General features: G+C 47.9%; 1 protein-coding gene across 1 annotated transcript in view; it reads right to left on the bottom strand.

Moving 5' to 3' along the window:
* slc45a2 (solute carrier family 45 member 2) overlaps positions 1–21,250 on the bottom strand; it is a 111,981-nt gene that overhangs the window by 77,817 nt on the left and 12,914 nt on the right. The window contains exons 3-4 of the mRNA XM_086004685.1: positions 12,917–13,263; positions 12,179–12,322 (exon numbers count right to left, since the gene is read on the bottom strand). Of these exons, the coding sequence (XP_085860811.1) occupies positions 12,179–12,322; positions 12,917–13,263 (491 nt within the window). The remainder of the gene's footprint in view (positions 1–12,178; positions 12,323–12,916; positions 13,264–21,250) is intronic.

Raw genomic sequence — 21,250 nt, 5'->3', positions numbered from 1 at the left:
GGAGGGGGAGGGGGAGAGACGGGGGAGAGAAGCGGGAGAGGGGGGAGTGGGGGGGAGAGAAGGGGTGGAGGGGGAGAGAAGGGGGGAGAGGAGGGGGGGAGGAGAGAGGGGGAGGAGAGAGAGACACAGAGGGAAGGAGAGAGAGAGGGCGAGTGGCCCGCAGGCGCAAATGGAGCCAAGCCCCGGGAACAGGCGTGAGCCGGCTTGAGGCTGTGAGAGACGGCCAGGCCCGGTTGCCGGGGTAACCCTTCCTCCCCTTCCGAGCCCCGGCCGCCCCGCCCCACACTCCCGAGCCCCGGCCGCCCCGCACTCCTGAGTCCCGCCCCCCACTCTCCAGAGTCCCGCCCGCTCTCCCACGCAAGTCGGCTTCAAGACCGCCGAGCGGGGAAGAGAGAGAGAGACACTGCATCTGACCTGCTGGCTTCCCACGCTTTATGCCTCGGGTTCTGTGTGTCGCCTGCTGCGCGCGTACCCTGTGCCTGTCCCGTGTCCCTCGCGGCCAACGCCGTTGCCCCGGGTAAAGTGACGGGGGGGACTGGGGGGGCGGCGGGAGGAGCTTGCCACAAGCCGTGGGAGAATTACCTAGCTCGGGCGTGGCTGGGCAGGAGAGGGCCAGGCTTAGAGGCTTTCGAAAAATGGGGAAATGTAGGAAAAAGAATCAGGTTAGAGAAAATATTTACAAATGAATTAACTTTTTTTAAAAACAATTTAATAAAAGCAATTTTTTTTTGCTGGAAATGTACATTTGAAAATAAAGACGCAGAAAGCGGGAAAAAGAAATGAAGAGTTTGGAATCAAGATGGCGGCCACTCACCTTGGTTCAGAACGATTAGGCCCGCCCACACACGCACCGATTGGTCAACCGTCACGTCACTGAAGCGTAGGATTGGTCAATCGTCCTGTCACTCGACTCTAGGAGGGCCCGCACGCGCGACGAACCTGCCCCCGAGACGCAGCGATTGGTCGACCGTCGGGTCGCTCGAACGTACGATTGGTCGACCTCGATGTCACTCGATGCTAATGAGCGGATATTAAGCGGAATTTTGAACGTTTTTTGGATACCGCGGGCGCAATTTTTGTCTCACCGAAACGTACATACGCTTATGACCGTTCCAGAATCGTAAGCTTTCTTTTGATGTGATGCACGTGTAGGTACGCTCTATAACTTTAGAGTGTATAGCCGGACAGACAGACAGACAGAAGTACCGCTTTATATATATAGATAGATAGAAGATATATATAAAATATATTACAAAAAAGTAAACAGCTGATTTAGTTGAACCCATTACTGTTTTCCTGTTCTGAAATACAATCCACCCTATAAATATTTCTATACATGAGACCAGTGGGGGGGGGGGGGGCGGGCGGCGGGGAGGGGAAAGGGACAGACGGTAGTGGATAGGCTACCGATTATACACCCTGCCTGATTTTCCTTTGCATCGAATTCAATGCGAAGGAAAATCAGGCAGGGTGTAGAATGGGCAGCCATTCCACTACCATCCGTTTTGCATCCCCGCCAATGGGAATTTTACCCCTAATTGCTCAAAGGCATATGGGCACAGGGTGGGCACACGGGATTAGGACTACTGTTCATGGGGAGAATAAATACTAATGCAGGCCGATTGATCCAAAAGGCCTGCTTCCGTGTTGAAATTTTCTGTCATTCTATGTAAATTATTCACATTTTTTTTCTTCCCTCCTCTCCTGAAGGAAACGTGCTCCTACTGAGCTACAGTTTCACAAGGACTGGAAGCTCTCCAGCACCTTGCCAAGTAACTGCATCTGATTTGTGAGCAAAAAGGAGGTGGTGCCAGGCCATTCGATCATGGATGGGATCACAGTCAAGCCCCATCCTGCTCTCACTCAGCATTCATCACATGCATGCATCTTTCAGCAAGCATCACTGGATAGCGATCAGGAGCGTGAACACGAACCCTGGCTGATCATAGAATTATAGAAACACAGCACAGAAGGTGGTCCTTCGGCTCATCATGCTTGTGTCAGCTATTTGAAAGAACTATCCAATTAGTTCCACTCCCCTGCTCTTTCTACATAGCCCAGAAATGTTGTCACCTTCAAGTATATATCCAATTCCCCTTTGAAAGTTACTATTGAATCTGCTTCCACTTCCCTTTCAGGCAGTGCATTCCAGATCATAACATAGAAACATAGAAGATAGGAGCAGGAGTAGGCCATTCGGCCCCTCGAGCCTGTTCCGCCATTTAATGAGATCATGGCTGATCATCCAAATTCAGTACCCTGTCCCTGCTTTCTCCCCATATCCCTTGATCCCTTTAGCCTTAAGAAGTATATCTAACTCCTTCTTGAATATATTTAATGAATTGGCCTCAACTGCCATCTGTGGTAGAGAATTCCACAGGTTCACCACTCTCTGGGTGAAGAAATTCCTCCTCATCTCAGTCCTAAATGGCTTACCCCTTATCCTTAGACTGTGACCCTGGTTCTGGACTCCCCCACCATCAGGAGCATCCTTCCTGCATCTAGTCTGTCTAGTCCTGTTAGAATTTTATAAGTTTCAATGAGATCCCCTCTCATTCTTCTAAACTCTAGCGAATACAAGCCCAATCGACCCAATCTCTCCTCATACGTCATTCCTGCCATCCCAGGTATCAGTCTGGTGAATCTTTGCTGCACTCCCTCCATGGCAAGAACATCCTTCCTCAGCTAAGGCGACCAAAACTGCACACAACACTCAAGGTGTGTTCTCACCAATGCCCTGTACAACTGCAGCAAGACATCCTTGTTCCTGTACTCGAATCCTCTCGCTATGAAGCCCAACATACCATTTGCCTTCTTAACTGCCTGCTGCACCTGCATGCTTTCCTTCAGCGACTGGTGCACAAGGACACCCAGGTCTCGTTGCACTTCCCCTTTTCCCAATCTATTGCCGTTCAGATAATAATCCGCCTTCCTGTTTTTGCCACCAAAGTGGATAACCTCGCATTTATCCACATTATACTGCATCTGCTATGCATCTGCCCAATCACCCAAACTGTCCAAATCATACTGGAATTTCTCTGCATCCTCCTAACACACATGCCCACACAACTCGCTGCTTAAAAAATTCTCTTCAACTCCCCTCTGGTTCTGTAGCCAATGATCTTAAATCTGCGTCCTCTAGGTACCGACCTATCTGCCAGTGGCATCAGTTTCTCCCTATTTACTCTATCAAAACTACACAATTTTGAACACCTTTCTTAAATTCCCCCTAAACCTTTTCTGCTCCAAGGAGAACAATCCCAGCTTCTCTAGTCTCTCCACATAACTGAAGCCCCTTGTTAGATCCGTGTGTTAATGGAGACACGGAATTCAGGAGTTGATTTAACAAGTGTTTACTGAACAAAGTCTGGAGGCAAACTAACAACACAAGACGCTACACAGGCTTATATACCCGAGTGGTCACTACTGGTACTACAGTATACAGGGGCTTCAAAAATATAGTTCCTCTTAAAGGTACATACACTACAATTCCTCCCCTTTTAGATAAATAGTACATAACATTTTAAGTAATCATTAAATAACATTTTTTTACAAGAACAATAATATACACATTTGCTGAAGTTAATCAATTACAAATTCAATCTCTCTGGAGGCTTCCTGACTCAGTCTGGATAACGCCTCGGTGGTGTAGTAGGTTCTTTTGGCAAGGTCAATTCGGCTTCAATGCCAGTGTCGGGTTCATCTGGTTCCAGTATCTCTGCTTCATCACTAGGCGTATAGAGTTGTGGTGTAGGTTGTCCTTTTTCGGATGACTCTATGATCTGGTCAGCATGGCGCCTTATTATGCTTTCTCCAATGTCCACGGTATACATCAGTGGTCCTAGTCGTGTGCAAATAGTTCCAGGCTGCCATTTCTCGGTACGGTAGTCCGGGCCAAAACTGGTTGACCTATCTGGAAGGTTCTAGTTGGCCTTTCATTCATGCTTTGAAATTGCCGGTTCTCTACGTCCCTTCTGATGTTTGGCTTCACCAAATCCAGCCGGCATCTTAGTCTTCTATTGAAAAACATCATGGCGGGGGTTTGGTTTGTAACCACGTGTTGCATTCCTGTACGCAAACAAGAAGTTATCTACCTTATGTTGTAGATTTATGTCTTCATTACCCATGGCCTTTATGGCCTTCTTGAAGGTCTGGACAAACCTTTCAGCCAATCCATTGGTGGCGGGATGGTATGGGGCAGACGTGTAGTGCTTAACCCCATTGTTTTTTAAGAACTTCCTGAATTCTTCGGATACAAATTGCGGTCCATTATCAGAACAGATCTGTTCAGGCAGCCCATTCCTGGCAAATATGGTTCTTAATACTGTGATGGTTTTTTCCATGGTGGTGGAGGACATCTTTATTACCTCCGGCCACTTGGAGTGTGCATCCACCGCGATTAAGAACATTGAGTCCATAAATGGACCAGCAAAGTCGATATGTACCCTTTGCCATGGAGATGAGGGCCACTCCCATGGATGTAGAGGGGCTTGTGGTGGGGCGTTTTGGACCTTCTGGCATCCTAGACAGCTCTTGGTAATTTCTTCGATGTCTCCATCGATACCTGGCCACCACACAAACGCTCTGGCTAAGTTCTTCATCTTCACTCCACCCAGATGCCCCTCGTGAAGCTCCTTTAGCACTCTATCCTTGAGTTTGGGTGAAATCACCACTCTGGATCCACACATCAAGGTTCCTCGGCACACTGACAGCTGTTCTCTTCTTTGCGAGAATGCTGGCAACAGTGGTTCGCCATGTGCTGGCCATCCCTTCACTGTTAAATCGTAGACTCGTGAGAGAGTCGGGTCATTTCGCGTTTCCTTTTCAATGGTAGAATTTGTCACCGGTAGACATTCCACTATGGTCGAGTAGAATATCTCCACTGGGTCCACTGTAGGCGCCTCTTCCACCGTTGGCAACGGTAGGCGCGATATACCGTCAGCATTCCCATGCTGTTTTGTTCCTTTGTATTCTATGTCATATTGGTGTGCCCCTAGGAAAAGGGACCACCTCTGTAGCCTTTGCGCTGTCATAATGGGAACGCCCTTTTTAGGGTTGAATATGGAGACGAGGGGTTGATGGTCAGTCAACAAGGTAAATTTTTGTCCGTGGAGGTAATGGTTGAATTTCTTCACCCCCCCACACCAGGCTGAGTGCCTCCCTGTCGATCTGGGCATAGTTACGCTCAGCTGAGTTCAATGAGCGTGACGCAAAAGCTATCGGCCGCTCCGAGCCGTCAGGGAATCTATGCGATAATACCGCTCCCACGCCGTAAGGGGATGCATCGCACGCCAGTCTGATTGGCAGTGATGGGTTGTAATGAGCCAACACTTCCCTGGACGTGATCAAGCCTTTGCATTTATGGAAGGCACGTTTACAGCCTTTGCTCCATTTCCGAACTACTCCCGTTTGTAGCAGTGCGTTAAGCGGGTGCAGAACCGTCGACAAGTTTGGTAAAAATTTATGATAGTAATTTACTAATCCCAGGAACGACCTTGTGAGACATTTTCAGGCGCTGGGGCCTTTACGACCGCTTCAATTTTTTCAGGTGACTTATGCAACCCTTCTTCATTAATGACATGGCCACAATATGATATTTGTTTCTGGAAAAATTCGCACTTGGGACGAATTGCTCGTAGGCCCCGTTCTCTCAGCCTCGTGAGCACCTGCTCCAAGTTGGCAAGGTGCTCGTTGTCGTTTTCTCCAAGGATGTCGTCTAGGTAGCATTGAGTCCTCGGAATCCCTTGCAGGACTTGCTCCATAGCTCTTTGCCAGATAGCCGGAGCTGATGCCACTCCGAAAACCAGTCGATTGTACTGGTACAGGCCTTTGTGTGTGTTTATCGTGAGATATTTTTCAGAGGCCTCCTCAACCTCCATCTGTAGATATGCCTGTGCTAAGTCAATTTTGGTGAAACGTTTCCCTCCGGATAGTGAGGCGAAAATATCTTCTATCCTCGGAAGAGGATATTGTACCATGTGAAGAACCGGGTTTACAGTCACCTTGAAGTCCCCACAGATGCGAACTTTTCTCTGTTCTTCAGATTTATCATTATTCAACGTTTTCTTCATGACCGGGACGATGGGTGTTGCCCACTCGCTCCAATCTACCTTGGATAACACGCCTGCTTTTTCCAAATTCTCCAGCTCTGCCTCAACTGCTGGACGAATTGCGTATGGCACCGGCCTTGCCTTAAAAAACTTGGGAATTGCCGCATCTTCCACTTTTATTGAGGCGGTGGCGCCTTTCAGGGTTCCTAGTTCCTGTTGAAACACTTCTTTGGCGTTAGCCAAGATTTCTTTTAATCTTCCAGGTATGACGTCATCATCGTTTTTTTTTCTTACTGGTCACCGTCAGTGTCTGAATGGAGTGCCAGTCTAAACGTATCTTTCTGATCCATTCACGTCCCAACAATGGTGGACCACCATCTTGCAGAACGTATAAATACAACTTCCGTATTTCCTTGCCGTTGTATACAACAGGCACCCTTATTTTCCCTCTGGGGTATACGTTCTGCCCCGTATATGTCTTCAAGACAATGGATGTGTCTTTCAAAGGTATATGCGGAAATAGCCGCTCGTAATCCCGTCGACTCATGACGGTCAGAGCTGATCCTGTATCTAGTTCCATTTTGACTGGGGACCCCGCTATCGTGAGGGTAACCCAAATGGTCTGGTAATCTTCTTTGGCAATTACATTATGTAATTTGAGACAGCTTAGTCTCTTGTTTCCGGAGTCGCTATCGCTCTTCTGGTCTTTGGAGCTACTGTCCGTAATCATTTGTACCTTTCTGTACTTTTCCTTATTGACCTTTTTACTGTCAGCGGATTTCTTTCCAGATCTGCATAAACGTGCAATGTGTCCCATCTTTCCGCATTGCCTGCATGCTTTGTCCTTGAACCAGCAGTCCTTCTGGTCATGGGTGGATCTGCCGCAGCGATAACATCTCTCGAAACCCCGTGTCATTTCATGGGTGCCGAAGTCCTGTGGCTTTTGCTATATCTCTGCAGCTCCTCTTGCTGCTGCTTCGTATGATACAGCCACACTGAAAGCCTTGTCCAGTGTCAAATCTTTCTCAGAAAGTAGTCTTTTCTGTGTTCCTTCGCTTAGGAGACCGCAGGCGCATTTGTCTCGTAGAGAATCTGCAAGTCCTGCCCCGAATTGGCAGTGCTTTGACAGCTTTCGTAATTCGGTGAGGTAATCAGCGTTACTTTCATTCTTGTGCTGATTCCTCCTGAAGAATTTAAATCATTCCGCTATCAGCAGCGGTGTTGGGTTTAAGTGCTCCTGTAAGGTATCAACAATCTCCTTAAAATTCTTGTCCATCAGTTTGGCTGGAGTGATCAAGTTTCGTAACAGCCCGTATGTCCTTGCGCCCATCAGATTTAGAAGTACCGATGCCTTTTTATCATCCGTTACTTCATTCGCCTTGCAATATACCTCCACTCTTTCCACATATGTGGTCCAATCTTCTATATCACTATCGAAAGCAGTAATATTGCCAGTCTTCAGCATCTTGAAAATCTAAAATGGCGCTTCCCGCGCTTTTCCTCCGTCTCCGATGGATCAAAATGGCACCTCCCGTGCTTTTCTTTCTTCCCCGCCGAGTTAACATGGCACCTCCCGCGCTTTCCTGCCGCTGCTGCCAACGCTGTTCTCCGCGGTTCCCGTTGCGACCTGCAGCTTTTCGCGGTATTTCTATTTTTTTTTATATATATCGCTTCAATATTCTCTCCGTAATTGAAGAACCGTTCCCGTCATGGAGCGGACCCTCTGCGACTTTTTTTTATTATAGCGCTTCAATAGTTTCTCCGTTACTTGGAGAACCGTTCCCGTCGTGGAGCGGACCCTCTGGGACTTTCCCCTCCCTCTGCTCGGTCCGAACGCCGACCGCGCCCTGAGTGCTCCACCCTCTCTCTCTCTTGGCTTCTGCTTCCCGACTCGCTGCCCGGCCCCGTTGCAGAGCCACCCGATCGAGCTCTAGTCCGCCGCAGCCCAGGAAGGATCAGTGCACTACCTGCCACCAGCCCGTTTAACTGGGGAAACCACAGACTGGAGACCAAGCCTGGCCCTCGTTTTCGAGTTTCTTCGAGTTATTTTTTTTTTCTTGCTTCTGACTTCGACCTTCGTCTGAGGAATCGATCCCCTTGAGGTGCTGCCGAATTGCAAGTAAGTTTGTTTCTAACTCGTCGCCACTGTTAGATCCGTGTGTTAATGGAGACACGGAATGCAGGAGTTGATTTAACAAGTGTTTACTGAACAAAGTCTGGAGGTGAACTAACAACACAAGACGCTACACAGGCTTATATACCCGAGTGGTCACTACTGGTACTACAGTATACAGGGGCTTCAAAAACATAGTTCCTCTTAAAGGTACATACACTACACCCCTCATCTCTGGTACCATTCTAGCAAACCTCCTCTGCACCTTCTCCAAGGCCTTGACATCCTTCTTAAAGTATGGTACCCAGAATTGAACACAATGGCCCCGAATTTGAGGTTGTAATGATGGTGAAACATAGAAACATAGAAGATAGGAGCAGGAGTAGGCCATTCGGCCCCTCGAACCTGCTCCGCCATTCGATGAGATCATGGCTGATCATCCAAACAGTCAGCGTTTGTCGTCATTGTGAAACTGACAGCAACCTCTGGTGTCCGCACATGCGCAGTTAAACACAGAAAGCTGCTGTCAGTCGTACCCTGCTCCTCCACAGGGCACGGTGTTGAGCTCCCCGCAGCAGACAAGCAATTGAAATCACTGAACTGACGAGAACTTCAGCCTTTACGCTCTAATATCGCTGTTAAAAACCCCCCAAAAAGTTAAGCCTTGTTCAATGAGAGGTAACTGGGTTTTTAACGCCGTACTGAGTCATAACTATTGCTGAACAACCGTTCTGGCACTGAAAAAATAATTTTATTTTTGTGGAATGTCAAATTTTTCCATTATGATAAAAATTCCATGGTTTTTAATATGATTTTTTTTCAAGTTTGTTGGCTATTTCAGCCTCTACCTTAATCCCATGTGTATGTCCCAAACTTTATTTTGGTCTCTGTAAAATGATTTAAAAAGTGAAGGATAATCAGTGCATTTTACTTCCTGGTTTGCTGTCTGTGAGAATTCTTCAATTTTATTGGCTGTTTAGCCAGCTTGATACTATCACTGTTGCTGGACCTTGGAGATCCCCTAGACTAGGCGCCAGATTCAAATTAACATTGGGAAAGGGGAAATCCATGCCACAGAGATCGCTAGATCTTTGTGGACAGCTTTCTTCGAGGTCAGTGGCGAGCACTATTACTTCACCGCTGACCGCAAAATCTGGGCCAATACTTCAGCCGAGGCCTAACCAGTGATTTACAAAGGTTTAGCATAACTTACTTGCTTTTGTATTCTATTATAAAACCAAGTATCCTGTATGCTTTTTTAGCAGCCTTATCAACTTGTCCTGCCACCTTCATAGATTTGTGTATATAAACCCCAAGGTGTCTCTGGTCCTGCACCCCATTTAAAATTGTACCATTTAGTTTATATTGCCTCTCCTCATTCGTCCTTCCAAAAAGCATCACTTCACACTTCTCTGCATTAAATTTCATCTGCCATGTGTCTGCCTATTTCACCAGTCTATGTTCTCCTGAAGTTTGCTGTTATTTTCCTCACTGTTTACAACATTTCCAAGTTTCGCTTCATCTGAAATGTTTGAAATTGTTTACGCAAGTCCAGGTTATTAATATATGCCAAAAATAGCAGTAGTCCTCCAGTCTGAAAAACAACCACTCACCACTACTCTCTACCCCTTAGCCAATTTTGAATCCACATTGCCACTGCCCCTTGAATCTCATGGGCTTCAATTTTGTTAACGTCTATTTTGTTGTACTTTATCAAACACCTTTTGAAAGTTCATATATACAACATCAACCATACTACCCTCATCAACCCTCTCCGTTACTTCATCAATGAACTCAATCAAGTTTGTCAGGCATGATTTGCCTTTAACAAATCTGTGCAGGCTGTGTTTTTCCCAAATTACAATTAATTTTGTCCCAGATAATTGTCTCTAAAAGATTCCCCACCACCTATGTTAGGCTGACTGGTCTATAGTTACCGGGTTTATCCCGCTCTGCTTTTTTGAACAGGGATGTGATGTTTGCAATCCTCCAGCCCTCTAGCAAAACTCCCATATCTATTTTTATCCTATCCAATTTCTCTACTACCTCTTCCTTTACTGTGACATTGGCAGCATCCTCTTCTTTAGTGAAGACAGTTGCAAAGTGCTCATTTTGTATCCCTAATCGGTCTACTAATCTTTACTCATACACTCTCTTTGCCCCTCTTATTTCCTTATTCAGTTTTCCTCTGCACTTTCTGTATTCTGCTTGATTCTCTACTCTATTATGAATCTGACATTTATCATAAACCTCTTTTTTCTGTTTAAATGTAATCTCTATATCTTTAGTCATTCAAGGAGCTTTAGCTTTAGATGCCCTTACTTTCCCCCTCGTGGGAACGTGTCTAGTCTGTACCCAGACTACCTCCTCTTTGAATGCCTCCCATTGCTCATTTACTGTTTGACCTGCTAATCTTTGTTTCCAATCCACCTGGGCCAGATCCCTTTTCAGCACACTGAAATTAGCCCTCTTCCAGTTGACTATCTTTGTCTTAGATTTTTCCATGTCCCTTTCCATAGCTACTGTAAACCTAGTGATAGTGATCACTGTTTCCCAAATGCTCTCCCACTAAAACGTGCTCCACTTGCCCCACTTCATTCCCCAGAACTACATCCAGCACTGCTTCCTTCCTCATTGGGCTGGAAATATACTAATCAAGAAAGTTCTTCTGTACACATTTCAAGAATTACATCCACCGCACCACCCCCCATCCTCCCCCATCCCCCGAACCCCTTGCCCTTTATACTGTTTCTCCCTCCCCGTCTATATTAGGGTTATTGAAGTGCACTATTAAAACTGCCCTACTGTTTTTACACCTTTCTGAAAAAGGTTTTAGAAGAGTCAAATCCACTGATTTGGCATTCAATTAAGGAATTATATCAAGATAAAATTTAAAAAGGTCACCAAGTACATTCACAACAGTTTGACAAAGAAATTACAATTCAAGAATATCGGAAATATTTTTAAAAATGCAAAGGAATGAGTGGCGAGAAGAACACAACCACAGTGACATAAACCTCATGACCTGGAAATTTCTGGGTCCCCAATGTGGCAGTGTAAGTGCGGTAGAGCAAACATCCGATGGAGCCACAACTCATTGTGGCTGGAGAAAATAGCAGCTGCAGGAACATCTGCAAACCTTTCCCTACTTCATGAGAAATGCAGGCAAGTCTGTCAATTCAATGTGGAGGCATTGAACGAACGATTGCAGGTTTTGGGTGACGATCTGGAGAGGTCATTGTCAACCAGATCACAATGCGTACAGGGCAGCATTTTGGAAGAAGTAAATGGTGGAAATTATTAAAAGTTTATCTTTTAAAATGATAAAAACTTATCAACCTAAGGGAAAGTTTCCACTATTTGTTATTTGTAGCAAAATCATAAACATGTTTACTATACTCCATTTTGCTATACACAGATAACATTCACCTGTCAACTTAGATGAGTTGGTAACACGCTCCTCTGAATTGAGGATCATGCATTTAAGCCTCACTAAAGGCCTTGAGCACATGATCTAGGCAGCCACTTCAGTGCAGTACTCAGGGAGTGCTGCTTTGTTGGAAATGCTGTATCCACAGCCATATCTGTCTAACTCAGCTTGATGCAAAGATCCCATGGTACTATTTGAAGAAGAGCAGGGAGTTCTTCAGCCCTGGTCAATATTCCACCCTCAATCAACACCAGCAGAACCAGAATATCTGATCATTCATTCAATAACTGCTTGTGAGACCTTGCCGTGCACAAATAGGATGCTGGTAATTCATTGGTTGTAAAGTACTTTGGGAGGTCCTGATGCTGTGATAAGGGACCAAATAAATGCATGTAGGCAGAACGAGTAGTCAGAAAAGATACTGCACACCTATATGTATGTTATGAGGCATTGTGGGAATGTAAAGTACAATTTGGCTGAATTAATTTGTTTTCTTGTTAACAAAATTTGTTCATAATCAGTGTCAAAAAACTATTAGGCGTAATTTTAAAATCAAGATTAGGTAATGGCACATTTTATTTTTACCTGTCCTGTGAAGTCAGTGAAGAATAGCATAGTTGAGAGAAATGCTGTCCATCCTAGGAGGTGACTAATACACAAAAAACGGTAATGAGAAGGCATATTGAACAGAGCTTTAACCAGGGACTTTAGGGTTATACGTCTCAGTACCTGAAAAACAAATATAAAAATATTAGTGCAGCTAAATTCACTTGCACCAATAACCAATGCAGTCTGTGTAAACTTTCAGAAATCCTCTACAAAATGCTACTCCACAAGTCGTGGAATGGTTCTACTGAAATACAAAACTATGTTATGGAGCTGGAAGCCATATGTGTGATATAAATTTAAAAAATCTTCATATGGGATTACCTGTTCCATGGTTTAAGTAATTGTTTCTTGAGTTTATAGTCTCAATGGGCTGATATGATTGTACAAGGTCAAATAAAAATTTATCTGGAATTACAAATACATTTTCAAAATTTTTTTGAAGCTTTCCATGATATTTAAAAATAGAATTATTTGTATCCTTGCTAACTCCCTAAATACATGAAAAGGTTGAATTTTTAAAGAAAATGCAGCATATGATATATTGTTGAAAATGACATGCCTTGTCTATAATTACATGAACTGGTCCTGTCATGGAAAACAAGCCAATATGAAGAAACCTTTAAATTGATTTAGAAGACAATCATCCTTGGATAAACTACACTAAAAATGTCTTCCCTGAATGGTAAAATAAAACTCACACTAAAGCATAATTACCTTTTCCTCTGGTGGTTTAATGCAGGTGATTTGCGAACTGTCTTCCGATTCTCTCACCACTGACAAAGACCTTGGCTTTTGAAAATCTGGATCATGGTGACCATCTGCTAGACTCTCAATGGTTCCATAGCCAGGATTATTATTTTCCAACAAATGTGATTGCTGAAGATCTACATCTTGACCAAATGGAATTTCCGGAATGCTGAACAGGTGTATTATTAGAAATATGGTGAAAATAGTTGTTGCAAAAACGTAAATAATCTGATACTCAGATCCTAAAATACGTCCCAGAAAAGTGTTCTTCCATTCTATGGCACCAGCTAGGTAGCCTAGAGCACCTCCAAGGCCTACACAAAGAAAAAGTCATTAACATTTATAGAAATTGAGTAATTTGTATCAAACTTACTACTGTTTAGCCCAGCAGTGTCACCATCAGTATCCGGTTCCAAATAGTTTAGGGAACGGTGATAAATTTCCTTCCCTCATTTTTTTTTAATATAAGTAAATGTTGGGGATACATTAGTAAACTAGATTGTGAAGTCCGGCAGCCTAAGGGACCTGAATTATCAGATAACAAGGGTACATGGAATTTGAGCTATATGTATTAACTCAGCAACTCCCCAAAGCCCCAATTGTTGTTTCAATAAAAATTATTTTAAAAATAGTAAAATGTTAATTATAAGTTTGATTTTCAAAACGCAGAGCCTCATTCAGCTGACAGATTCTATTCAACCCCATGCATTTGAACTGAAATGCACTCCACCCAACTAACTCAATGGGCTGGATTTTGCTAGGGCCGGGGAGGCGGGATTGGAGGTGTGTGGGGGATAAAAATCGCAAAACTGGCGTGCGGGCCCAAACCCGCCTCCATCCCGCCTCCACGCAACTTTCCTAAATTCGTGTCTGCTGATCCCGACTCCGTCCCGCCTCCAGGAGGCGGGATAGGCCCTTAAGGCCCTTAACAAGCCCTCAATTGGCTCTATAATCCCAATTTCCTAACCAGTTGCAAGTTTAATCGTTTTCCCACGTGAAACACGCCTGGTGGGAAACACACATCTGAAACGTGGCGGGAGCACAACTGGCTTGCGGAGTAGCAGCTGCAGCTCAACCATTAAATGGCAGATTTGAACAGGCTTTAATTGCAGGTGGCATAACTTTGCTCTCTCAGGTCTGGGGGATCTTTCAGAAAGCATACCCACAGCTCTGGAAGTTTGCAGCCTGACAACCATCTCCAGTGTGACCTCCTGGGAAACCCCTTTCGCCACCTTCACTGAGCGCTTCCTCAACTGAGGCATCTACCAGAAGCATGGGAGCCATTTTTGTCCTGCCCTTCTGGATATTACATGAGGCCGCCCAACAGCAGCAGCAACAACAGTTGCGCCAAGCTGCTGCTGCCCCACCTGAGGATGCACAGGCCAGAAGGGGCCAGCGCATGGAAGGCCGTCGGCGCAGGAGATACCCCCCAAACAGGGTCTACAGACGCAGGGTCAGCTACCTCAACATGTCTGAGCAGCAGTGCCAAAGGCGGCTCCGACTTTCGCGAGAGATAGTGGCTGACATCTGCGCAATGCTGCAGCAAGACCTGGAGCCCAGAGGAGCAGCTGGACACCCCTTATCAGTGGCCGTCAAAGTCACCATCGCACTCAACTTTTTTGCCTCAGGCTCATTCCAGGGATCAGCGGCAGACATCAGCGGCATCTCCCAGGCGGCCGCACACACCTGCATCAAGCGGGTAACCAATGCCCTCTTTGCCATCGCGCACAATCACATCCATTTCACCAAGGATCGAGCAAGTGTCATGGCGAGAGCGGTTGGATTTGCTAATCTTGCAGGCTTTCCAAGGGTGCAGGGCATCGTTGATTGCACACATGTGGCCCTTAAGGCTCCCCATCGCAATCCTGGTATTTTTGTCAACCGCAAGGGCTTCCACTCCCTCAACGTTCAGCTGGTGTGTGACCACAAGAAGGAAATTTTGCATGTTTGTGCCAAGTACCCTGGCAGTTGCCATGACTCCTTCATACTGCGCCAGTCTACTGTGCCTCCGCTATTCAGTCCGCCACACCAACTTAACGGATGGCTACTTGGAGACAAGGGCTATCCCTTGAGGACATGGCTATTGACGCCGTTGAGGAGGCCAGCCAACGCAGCTGAGAACTACAACTCCAGCCACCTTTCCACCAGAGCCATGATCGAGCAAACCATTGGTCTGCTGAAGATGCGCTTCAGATGCCTGGATAGATCAGGTGGAGCCCTGCAATACTCAGCAGCCAGGGTCTCCAGAATCGTTGTGGTTTGCTGTGTGCTTCACAACATGGCACAGCGTCGTGGCTTGCAGATGGCCGAGGACCAAGTGGCTCCTGACATATCCTCCTCAGATGAGGAGGAGGAGGAGGGGGAGGAGGAGAGCGAAGACGAACATCTTGCAGAGGCTCATCAACCAGCGGCAGCAGTGCGCGAGAACATTGGTGGCCGGCATGCAAGGAACGCGCTCATATTGGGCAGATTTGCTGAGCCTCGCCCATGAGGGACTATTGCCTCGCATCCTTTTACCTGAGCACTGACAATAGCCAGGAACCAGCTGACTTCTAGCGATGTGACCACCATACTGACCTCAAAGTGAAAGTCCCATTCGCGAAATGACACACGCCACAACTACAGCAGTAGCCAACAGATGATTTATTACCATTATTCTGATGGCTTTCAACCAAGTGACTACCCTTGTGACTATTTGTGCAGTTTCTTTCTCTTACGCGTGCTCCTACGTAGTGGTTCCCCAGTGGCATCAGCAGATGTGGAGGCCCCTTGCTCACTTCCTTGCTGCTCCTGTCTGGACACCTTTGGCGGGCGTCCTCTGGGGTTGCGAGCCTGTAAGGGCTGCGCAACAGTCTGCTGCTCCTGCAGCTGTGCAGGGGTTGAGACGCCGATCTCACTTGGGTGCTGACTCAGGTGGAGCTCTGACCGAGGACTTGTCAGTGACATGGAAGTTTGAGCGCTTGGAGAGGAGCCCCCACCTCCTTGTTCTCTGCCACCATCATCCCTCTCATGGGTCAGGTCCCCCTCAGCGCTTGCAAGTGGCGAGAGAGCACCTTGCTGCACATCAGGGGAGCCATGGGGACCCGTGTCGGGACTGGCAGTCCTTCTCAGAGGGACTGCCATGAAGGTCTGGTTTCTCTGTTCAATAGCTGCCCATCGCTCCTCCAGAGATGTCAGTCTAGTCTGGACACTCACCATGTTTTCAACACTCGCGCGACTTATCTCCTCCATGGCCGTAGCCAGCCTTTCCACGGAGGTTGCCATCCTTTCCGTGGTAATGCGTTGATGCGCCAATTACTCCACAAAGGCTCTGCTCATGTTAGCGACGGACTCCTCCATTCGCTCCACACTCGCAGCAACCCTGGAGACAAAACCTGCCAGAGACTCCTGCATATTTTCCTGGAGTGCCATCACCGCTGATACTGTGGATGGACCCAGAGGCAGAGGGTCGACATGCAGCTGAGCCGAGCTGGGAGAGTGCTGCGCCCTCCGACTAGGACTCTCCACTGCTGTCCCTGTCTCCACCATCTGCTGAGGCTCACTTGTGAGCTGTGATACACCAGGTGACAACACTACTCTATGTCCCGAAGGTCCCACCGAGGTGTGAGTGTCTGCGCTGGTGCTGGGTGCGTTGCCTTCTGCTGACGCTGTGCCCTCAGAGGTTGCAGCTTCCTCTGAGGAGTCTGGATGCTGAGGCTGAACCTCCTCCTGCGTCCTGGAGACGGGAGCTTGCGATGGTCCTGTGGGGGAATAAAGGAAAGTGTCAGAGATGAGAGGCCAGGGTTTCCTGCACAGTGCTTATTGCAGATGATCAGAGGTCCATCTGCTAGAGCTTCCAAGTCATTATCAGCGAGTCATGTAATGCAATTGAGAGAGTTGGAAAACTCTTCTGTCACCAGCTTGCTCTGCTGCACCGGTCTCTCCGTCCCCCACTTGTGTGTCGTCCTGGATGCCGACGATCTCCAGGATCGCCTCCTCCCATGGGGTCAGCTGGGCTAAGGAGGCTGCCCCTCCCCCTGTCCTGGCTCGCTCTCTTCGGTTGTGAGCTCTCTTTTCCTGCAATGGGGGAGACAAGTGGAGTTTGAGCGAGAATGAAGGAGTGAGTGTAGAGAATCGATGGCATAGATGCTTAGAAGGAGAGAAAGATGGATTGAGATGGCAAGACCAAGGGCCCTCCCTATGTGATGTAAGTTGTTTTCATAGCATGACAGTGATAGGGAGTGTGAGGGCTGCATAGTCCATTAGTTAGGCGAATGTGACCATAGAGAGAGAGGGGGAGTGGGAAAGGGTGCATGGATGTCAGTGTCAAGTGGGATGTGGAGGAAGAGATTGGTAAAGCTGAGAACTGGTGAGGAAAGGCAATGGGGATCAGATTAAGAGTGATGGGAACATCATACTCACTTTTCCAGTGCGCAGAAGGTCATGGAAGCGTTTCCAACACTGGATCCATGTTCTGCTGGTATTCGAGCTGGCGTTCACCTGCTCTGCCACCCTCAGCCACACAGCCTTGGTTTGCTGGGGTGGCTTCTTCCTCCCCGAGGAGGGGAAGAGCACCTCCCTGCTCTCTGTCGCTCCCTCCACCAATGCCTGGAGGGCTGCCTCGTCAAATCTGGGGGATGCCTTACTCCGATGTGTCGCCATGATTGATGATGGTAGCAGCAGCTGCCAGGGCCAGAAGCTTGGCAGTCTGCTGAAGTGAGCAAGGCTTGTGGAAGCCCTTAAATGAAGCAGCAGTGATGATGTCATCGGAGGCGAGCTTCCCACCTGAAAAGCTCTCCGGCTAGGGGTTCCCACACGTGGGGAATCAATTGGGCTATAAAATCAAAATTGCATCAATTTCCCACATCGTTCAGGATTCGTGTGGGAAACACGAAATGTGGGGAACACGACCCCAACCCGCCCCCGTAGCAAAATCCAGCCCAATATCTCAGTAAGGTGAATAACCACAGGAAAAGTTTCCAAAATAAGAAAGAACTCAGAAACTGTCCCCTAAAAATAATTGAACATTAGCTCCAGGATCTGAATCTAACATAACATGGGCGATTTTCAACTGCTGTCTGACCATTTCTCGCCAAAAAAAAACCAGATGACCAGCAGTGGAAAAACAATCTGTTCCTTGAACACCCGAGACCCGTCTGATGCAATTTTCAGGCAGGTCTGAAAATAGGCGAACAGCATGCCCACCTGTTTCTGATGGGTCTCTATGTCAATAGAATGAGATGAAGTAAACAAGAGTGGGAGGAGGCTCGTATTGAGATTAAACAATGGCCAAATAGCCTGTTTCAGTGCTGTAAAGTCTATTTAATTCATAGAATTCCAGAATAATACAGCACAGAAGGAGGCCATTCAGCCCATCGAGTTTGTGCCGGCTCTTTCGGAGAGCAATCCAGTTATTCCCACTCCCCTGCTTTTTCCCTATATTCCTGCAAATTTTTCATATTCAAGTATTTATCCAGTTTCCTTTTGAAGGCTACTATTGAATCTATATCCACCACCCTATCAGACAGTGCGTTCCTTATCCTAACCACTCGTTGCATAAAAAAGTTTTTCCTCATGTCGCCTCTCTGGTTCTTTTGCCAATCACCTTAAGTCTGTGCCCTCTGGTTATTGACCCTTCAGCCATTGGAAACAGTTTCTCTCAATTTACTCTATCTAAATCCTTCATGATTTTAAACACCTCCATCAAATCTCCTCTTAGCCTTCTCTGCTCCAAGGAAAACAACCCCAGCTTCTCCAGTCTGTCCACGTAACTGTAATCCCACATCTCTGCAATCGGACCAGGAGAGCACCGAGGCCGGGTATAAAAGGAGGAGCGAGGCGAGGCCCGACCAGATCGGACCAGGAGAGCACCAAGTCCGTGTATAAAAGGAGGAGCGAGGCGAGGCCCGACCAGATCAGACCAGGAGAGCACCGAGGCCGGGTATAAAAGGAGGAGCGAGGCGCGGCGCGACCAGATCGGACCAGGAGAGCACCAAGGCTGGGTATAAAAGGAGCGAGGCGAGGCCCGACCCGATCGGACCAGGAGAGCACCGAGGCTGGGTATAAAAGGAGGAGCGAGGCGAGGCCCGACCAGATCGGACCAGGAGAGCACCGAGGCCGGGTATAAAAGGAGGAGCGAGGCGAGGCCCGACCAGATCGGACCAGGAGAGCACCGAGGCCGGGTATAAAAGGAGGAGCGAGGCGAGGCCCGACCAGATCGGACCAGGAGAGCACCGAGGCCGGGTATAAAAGGAGGAGCGAGGCGAGGCCCGACCAGATCGGACCAGGAGAGCACCGAGGCCGGGTATAAAAGGAGGAGCGAGGCGCGGCCCAACCAGATCGGACCAGGAGAGCACCAAGGCCGAGGATAAAAGGCGGAGTGAGGCGAGGCCCGACCAGATCGGACCAGGAGAGCACCAAGGCCGAGGATAAAAGGCGGAGCGAGGCGAGGCCCGACCAGATCGGACCAGGAGAGCACCAAGGCCGGGTATAAAAGGAGGAGCGAGGCGAGGCCCGACCAGATCGGACCAGGAGAGCACCAAGGCCGGGTATAAAAGGAGGAGAGAGGCGAGGCCCGACCAGATCGGACCAGGAGAGCACCGAGGCCGGGTATAAAAGGAGGAGAGAGGCGAGGCCCAACCAGATCGGACCAGGAGAGCACCGAGGCCGGGTATAAAAGGAGGAGAGAGGCGAGGCCCAACCAGATCGGACCAGGAGAGCACCGAGGCCGAGGATAAAAGGCGGAGTGAGGCGAGGCCCGACCAGATCGGACCAGGAGAGCACCAAGGCCAAGGATAAAAGGCGGAGTGAGGCGAGGCCCGACCAGATCGGACCAGGAGAGCACCAAGGCCGAGGATAAAAGGCGGAGCGAGGCGAGGCCCGACCAGATCGGACCAGGAGAGCACCAAGGCCGAGGATAAAAGGCGGAGCGAGGCGAGGCCCAACGAACTCAGCACCGGGGAGAGAGGTAAAAAGTAATGAGAGTGTGACGTCACCAGGGAGCATGTAAGTGATTGGTTGGTGAGTATTTCTCTATTTTTTAAACTTTAACTCTGTGGTTTATAGTTGCTAAGGTCTTTCTGGTATAGCGGGGACTGTTGGTAAACCATACAAGCGCCCTAGATTATATCTTTAACTGGTGGTATTGAATTAATTTAAATTAATTAAAGGGGTAAGTCATGCCAGGAGAGCCCAGCCCCGTGTAATGCCCCTCTTGCTCTATGTGGGAATTCAGGGACGCTGACAGTGTCCCTGATGACCGCGTGTGCCAGAAATGCATCCAGCTGCAGCTACAAGCAGACCGCATGGAGGCGCTGGAGCTGCGGATGGATGGGCATTAGAGCATTCACGATGCTGAGAGGGTCGTGGATTACATGTTTGATGAGTTGGTCACGCCGCAGGGTAGGGCTGCACAGGCAGAAGGGAAATGGGTGACCATCAGGCAGAGCAGTAGAGGCAGGCAGGTAGTGCAGGGGACCCCTGTGGCCATCCCCCTTTCAAACAGGTATACCAATTTGGATACTGTTGAGGGGGATGACTTACCAGAGGAAGGCAGCAGCAGCCAACTTCCTGGCACCAGGGGTGCTTCTGCTGCTCAGGAAGGGAGGAAAAAGAGTGGGAGAGCAATAGTGGTAGGGGATTCTATCGTAAGGGGAACAGATAGGCGTTTCTGTAGCCATAGACGTGACTCCAGGATGGTTTGTTGCCTCCCTGGTGCCAGGGTCAAGGATGTCACTGAACGGCTGCAGGGCATTCTGAAGGGGGAGGGTGAACAGGCAGAGGTCGTGGTTTACATTGGGACCAACGACATAGGTAGGAAGAGGGATGAGGTCCTGCAGCAAGAATTTAGGGAGCTAGGTAGCAGATTAAAGAGTAGGACCTCAACGGTTGTCATCTCTGGATTACTCCCGGTGCCACGTGCTAGTGAGTATAGGAATAGGAGGATAGAGCAAATGAATGTGTGGCTAAAGAGTTGGTGCAGGAGGGAGGGCTTTAGGTTCCTGGAGCACTGGGCCTGCTTCTGGGGAAGGTGGGACTTGTACAAGTCGGACGGGTTGCACCTGAACCAGAGCGGGACAAATATCCTTGCGGGGAGGTTTGCTAGCACTGTTCGGGGGGGTTTAAACTAAAATGGCAGGGGGTTGGGAACCTGAGCAAGGAGACAGAGGAAAGGAAAACAGGGATAAAAGCAAAAGATAGGAAGGAGAAAAACAAAAGTGGCAGTCAGAGAAATCAACGGTTTAAGTCAAACATGGTCACAGTAAATAATAATTCTAATAGGTCTAAGAGCGTTAAAAAAACAAGCCTGAAGGCTTTGTGTCT

Source organism: Somniosus microcephalus, chromosome 2 (assembly GCF_052327205.1).
Source record: "Somniosus microcephalus isolate GS21.2 chromosome 2, FLI_Smic_1.0, whole genome shotgun sequence".
NCBI classification, from domain to species: Eukaryota; Metazoa; Chordata; class Chondrichthyes; order Squaliformes; family Somniosidae; genus Somniosus; species Somniosus microcephalus.
The sequence above is the reverse complement of the archived record's forward strand: the minus strand, read 5'-3'. Positions and strand labels throughout refer to the sequence as shown.